Genomic DNA, 5946 nt, shown 5'->3' with positions numbered 1-5946 from the left:
CTAGTATGATCTCCCTTACTAATTTTTTTCTTCACAGAGGGTCCTAAAAAACTATCCAATTGGATCCATTATGTCTCAAATTTGGTCTCCAAAATTTATAAAAAAGTGATTATCAAATTCATTTAGAAATTTAGGTACAAGGTTGTGTCTCCTCATTTGTTTTGTCATGTTGAAGTTGAAATATAATTACTCTATTCTAACCTCTCGGTTTAGAAGGCAGTTTTGTTGACGAACATGCAAGATCAACTAAAGGCCAAAAAGGAACTAAAGAAACATGTCAATAATTTGCATGAGCAATTAAAAGTCTTGGCAAGCAAAAGTGAAGACATGACACAACAAATCAACAAATTTAAGAAAGACTCAAATGATCTTTTCCTCTCACAATGATATCCGTCATGATGAAGGACACATTAACACGATCAACTACCACTATTCAAGGAATACTCGAGCCACTTTGAATTGTATTGTCAACTCAACTAGGATGAACATAGAATGGTTGGTAGTGAATGAATTTGATTTCTAATTTATGCTTGTTCTTGTAAGAGTCTCAAATTGATCTTTTAGTTGAGGTTTAAAAGTGTGTTGATCATTACATATCTTTGTCTAAGTGAAATCTTACTATACATGTATCTATTGTATTTATGTTACTTCTCATTCGCAAGAGTCTTGTATTATTGTTATCTATAATCTTTAATTATATTAGGCATATCCAATATAAAAATTTGTAATTAGATGATTCCTTAAAATATAGAAAATAAATGATACATACATACACACATATATACACACACATATATATAGACCCCCATACATAATATAATTCTAAAATAAAAACAATTTATAAATTATAGCAGTAAACTTTATGTTAATTTGACATCCACTTTAAAAAAAATAATACTAATATTATAATATCAAAAAAAATTAACTCTTTTTAAGGCACTTTTATAAACTGGAATGAAAGATAGGGAGAAATAAGGTAGATGTATTTTAATATATGCCTTGTTTGTAACTAGGGTTGAAATCATCTGTTCAACAAAGATTTTGTACACAAAAAAGCAGATGCTAAAGGCTCTCATTTTTCCTTGAAACAAGAAAAAGCATGAGATCAAAGCGTGTACACAAAACAGATACTAAAGCTTATGCAGCTTGTATCTGGTGAGGTATGCTACACCTGCAATGATCTTTGAATGAAGAAGAATGATCAATAACATTGGGATTTAGCGATTTACTTTCCAACATGAACCAGATAAATGATCCTTTTGAGAAGAATTGACACCTCAATAAATCCCCAAGCAGAAACTTCAATGTATGATGACAGATGAAGTATTAGATTTACCTCTGAAACAAGAAAAACCATTATTTTTTGAAGAAATACAAGTTATATTACATTAGGGATCAAAGATTTACGCTAATCTAACAACAGACAACTCCTCAAAACATTTTACAGAGATTTAACTTTGACCCACAAAGTCATATGCTATATAAAAAGCCTCATATTCCCTGTGCCCAGACATGCACGGAGATAATGAACAAAACACCTACTTTGACATATCAGCCTCCTAATACTTTTAGGGATTAACAGCTCACAACATACTATCAGTTCGTGCTGGCAATCTTCTGAAAAAATTGATGGGAACAGAAGGAATCTTGTGCCTAAATCTTGGGTGGCGCAACATATGCAGACCTGCAAGCAGTGCTACCACTCTGAAAGGAGTGCTGTACAAAACAATTGCAGCAAATAGGCAAAAAATGATGAACATGGTAGTGGCGCGCGGGTCTCTCCAACTTAGGAGAGATTGAAATCTCTCTCCTTGAGTAGCTATGTCTCCAACTACAGTTTGTATCCTGCCTGCAACACTTCTTAACCTGTCATATCTCATCCTAACAGAATCAGGGTTTCTTGTAGAAGGGAATGTGTCAAATTCTTCATCAAGCTCATCAGGATGCACTGCTTCAGCATGAGAGAGGCGAGTGTCCATATGGGCTGGAAGTCGGGGCCGGAAGCGGAAATGCCATATGCCAATCAAGAACATATACAAGAAAACTGTGGGTAGTATCAGCTCTGGATAACAGATCAAAATGAAGAACAACAGATGCACCAAAACGGTGGTGACAGGGTTCTTCCACTGACATATATCATTGAACCATTTGCCCACTGCTATCAGTGGAGAGAGTACAGACATTATGCGGAAAAAGTTGGCTTTACTCCGACGCATGCTCCACATGTGTGAATCCCCATCTATCATGTATTCTACAACTTCCTTCGTTAGAGGTGGTTCTGCCCTGCTCAGCCTCATCTCCACAATGTTCATGGCTTGGTATCTTAGGTTTTCAAGCTGAGTTACAGAAAAAGGGTATAAGTAGTGCATCTTTGGAAGCAAAGGGTAGGCGTAGAGGTGCATCATGTTAGCCAAAGATGAACAGCTGAATCGGACAGCCAACTCAAGCTCTCCCATCTTTTTAACTCCAGAGGAGTGCAGTACCAGTAGAGGATAAGAGGTAGTATAAATTCTGTCCACCTCAAGAGTGGAAAGACGAATCCTTATTTTTCCAATCTTTGAATCCGTAGCTTTAGCCCCTGCTTGAAGATGGCAGTTATCAAAAACCCCCACAGTTAGAACAGTGCATGGATCATAAACTTGCCAAGTGTACTGCTCATTCCACTTTGGACTGAAGTTATCAATCTGTGTCCTTGTTCTGACCCACTTCTGACCATATTTGGCAACACAGTAGGCGTCAGTAGTTCCACGTCCATCTTTTGTCTTCATCGGAAGTAGTTTTTTTGCATTCAGTATACCCACCTCTAAGATGCCAATAGCTGGCTTCCATAGCTGCTTTGCAGTAGGCCTGAGGTCACTGCTATAGTGTGTAGATTCATCAAGGACATGATAACCACCCTCGAGACAGACCCTCAAATGGATTCTACTTGAAAATCTGTTTTCCTTCTTCTTCTGCTCTCCTTCTATAATATTGTGTCTTTCCAGAGTGAACCACCTGGATTGCACAATTCTATAGTCCACACGCTTTTCAAATGTATGCAAAGGAATTATTGCCCTCCCTATCACTTCATCCTTGCCTGCACCTATCCGGTCCTCCACTGACAGGATTAAATGTTCTTCGAAGGGTTCTGCTGCAACAAAAATTAAATCTTCATTCCACATGGGACTTGTGGTTCGAGATTGAACTGTTTTTGTCTTCAACAATTGATTTCCAAGCTGCACCTTAACACAGACATCAAGGGAACGCCCTTTGTCACTAGCCAGCAAATCCTGAGCTTCAACGACATTAACCCTTACATACCACAGTTTTGGAGACATATATACTTTGGATTTAAGATTTGCCACTCCATCACTGTGAACTGTGGCAGCATCAGAATGCCATGCTTCTGAAAAGGCTTCATCAGCCTGTGTACCCATCCATACAGCCAACATGAGCTCACCTCTATGCCTAGGATCTCCTTTTTTGTCCTCCAGCTTATACCACTGAGGTGCCAGGGGACTATCTGGAGGCACTCTTGTGGGAACGTCATTGAGGTCCACAGTAACATGCCCAATAGATTCATCCTTGCCAATTCGTTTGTCCCTCACCACTATCTCAACACTAGTAGATTGTATCCTGTCCTTGGCGAAGGCAAAAACCTGTTTCCACTCTGGATTTGTATTCTTCTCAAAATGCTTGGTGGTGCCTTTGTAGTTCCCAAGCCTGACCTCCACATAGGGGTCACAAGTCCCGGTGATATCCATAGCCGAGAGACCTCTGGACTTCTCCACTCTAACATAGAGATACTGCATCTGTTCCACCAGATCATAGGTGTTGGAGGTCCTGTCGCTGCCAACCCATCTGCCATCCTTGTCTCTTGCATCTCCCAGATGTGGAGAGGTCTCCTTCAATTCATAATCTGAAGGGTGTGAGTGAACATCGTGCATTATCACTATCTTTGGGTCAGATCTCTTCTCTGCAACAACTGATATCCCAGGTTGTGATATCTGCTGTTTGTGTATTTGCAGCTTAGGTTCATCCTTCACCTCCAACACGGGTTTCTCTGTTGCCTCCTGCTTCTCTGTTGCGTCCTGCTTCTCTGCTTTCTCCTGCTTCTCTGTTGCCTCCTGCTTCTCTGCTTTCTCCTGCTTCTCTGTTGCCTCCTGCTTCTCTGTTGCGTCCTGCTTCTCTGGTTTCTCCTGTTTCTCTGTTGCCGCCTGCTTCTCTGCTTTCTCCTGCTTCTCTGTTGCGTCCTGCTTGTCTGCTGCCTCCTGCTTCTCTGCTACCTCTTGCTTCTCTGGTTTTTCCTGCTTCTCTGTTGCTTCCTGCTTCTCTGCTTTCTCCTGCTTCTCCGGCTTATCCTGCTTCTCCGGCTTCTCCGGCTTATCCTCCTCTTTTGTCTCCTGCTTCTCTTGCTTCACCTCCTTTTCCTTCCACTCAATTTGCTGAATTTTTTCTCCTCCTCCTCCACCACTCTTCTTTTTGTCTTCCTCATCAAAAGTATAAATTTTCAATTCAATATCTCCCTTGATAAGAGAAAAAATACTCCTCTTCTCCAAGTTAAATTTTAGTACGTCGTCTATAACTTGCTTGACAATAGTGCTACCATGAATTTTCACCTTACCCAGAAATTTTCTACCTGGAGGAGGATTCTTCTCGTGCCACACATTTATTTGAAGAATCTGATGGTGCAAATTCATTGGATCGGGCACATCAAACACCAATCTCTCATTATTCCAAATAGGATTAAGAGTTTTCTCCGCGGTACGAGTTCGACTCCTTTGATTATCATAGTCTACTTCTACAAAGGCACTCGAAGAACCCTGACCATCCTTGGGCATCAAGTTGTGAGCAGCAACTATCTCAACAACCAGTTTCCTTACTTTACCCATTCTTTATCTTTAATTACATGCAAACATGGACAACACAAATTGCATGTGTCTCTGCTTTTATGTCCTTGCCTTGGCCTGCATTTGATCACCTTCCACCCACGAGCTCTGTCTCAGGATTTTGTGCAAATCATCAGTTGAGTGCTGAAAAATACTGTACAAAGATCAGTTCAGTGCTCACACACACTTAAAAGAACAGTAGGGTGCTCAAAATTACTGCGGAAACCCAGTTAGGAACTGAATATTACTGCCAAACAACAGTAGGGTGCTCAAAATTACTGCAGAAACCCAGCTGGGAACTGATTATTACTACAAAAAATTATTTGGGTGCTGAAAAGTAATCTACAAGTCCAGTTGGCTGCTTAAAAGTTCATCAACTGAAATCTAACATAGTATACATAAGTTGTCTTGCAAAAGTCTGTGACTGAGAGTACTTACCTTGGACTCTGAAAGTATTTCAGGACTCTGAGCAGCACTTCAGTTGATTGGTGAGAAGTGTCCAGATATACAGGTGGATGTTAAAGACTTTCTTCAGCTGAAGATACCCAATAGATTGGATTCTTCTATGCTTGAGAACTTGACTACAAAGCTAATGAGATTCAGTGCGAGAAGGATTAGGTGAATCACCAAACAAGTATAAGGCAAAATTCAAGGAGCGCAGAGTAATTTGTGAGACAAATACATTTTTAATATGTGGTTGGGTGAAGGATTAGACCTGGAATTTAAGGGATCATAACTGAACTTCAAGAACAAATATTTATTAATGAATAAAAGATCTTCTTCTGATATTTCTCTAAAGTATGTCTTCCATGACTCTTGCTGATGGCAATCCATGGCACTTTTTTTTCCGTTGTTTACTTGTGAGTGGTAATGGTGGAGTCCAGCGATGGATGAAATAAAGTCTCTTTTAAAGACCGGATTGTCTAATCTCGGCAGCTTTTGCTTTTTTTTCCTCTTTCCAAGCCTGATCTGCAAACCGCGTTCTCTCACTTTTTGAGAATTATGTTGGACTTTCTTAATGAGGTTAAGGAAGTGGAGGCTTTTCAAATGGGCATTTGCTTTTAACTCTATCAGAGTC

The 5946-nt window shown here is 39.9% G+C and overlaps 1 protein-coding gene across 3 annotated transcripts; it reads right to left on the bottom strand.

Moving 5' to 3' along the window:
* Positions 1-1344: 1344 nt before the first annotated feature.
* LOC131043491 (FT-interacting protein 7) lies at positions 1345-5740 on the bottom strand. 3 transcript variants are annotated; one of them, XM_057976696.2, is made up of 2 exons: positions 5307-5740; positions 1345-5022 (listed from the first exon to the last, which is right to left on the bottom strand). In XM_057976696.2, exon 2 carries the CDS (start codon positions 4869-4871, stop codon positions 1584-1586), a length of 3288 nt encoding a protein of 1095 aa, XP_057832679.2. In that variant the 5' UTR covers positions 4872-5022; positions 5307-5740; the 3' UTR covers positions 1345-1583. The 3 variants fall into 3 exon arrangements, with proteins under 3 accessions (XP_057832679.2, XP_057832680.2, XP_057832681.2); XM_057976697.2 differs by having other exon boundaries at positions 1345-5012; XM_057976698.2 differs by having other exon boundaries at positions 1345-4976.
* Positions 5741-5946: the final 206 nt, after the last annotated feature.

This window comes from Cryptomeria japonica, chromosome 4, assembly GCF_030272615.1.
Source record: "Cryptomeria japonica chromosome 4, Sugi_1.0, whole genome shotgun sequence".
NCBI lineage: Eukaryota > Viridiplantae > Streptophyta > Pinopsida > Cupressales > Cupressaceae > Cryptomeria > Cryptomeria japonica.
The sequence above is the reverse complement of the archived record's forward strand: the minus strand, read 5'-3'. Positions and strand labels throughout refer to the sequence as shown.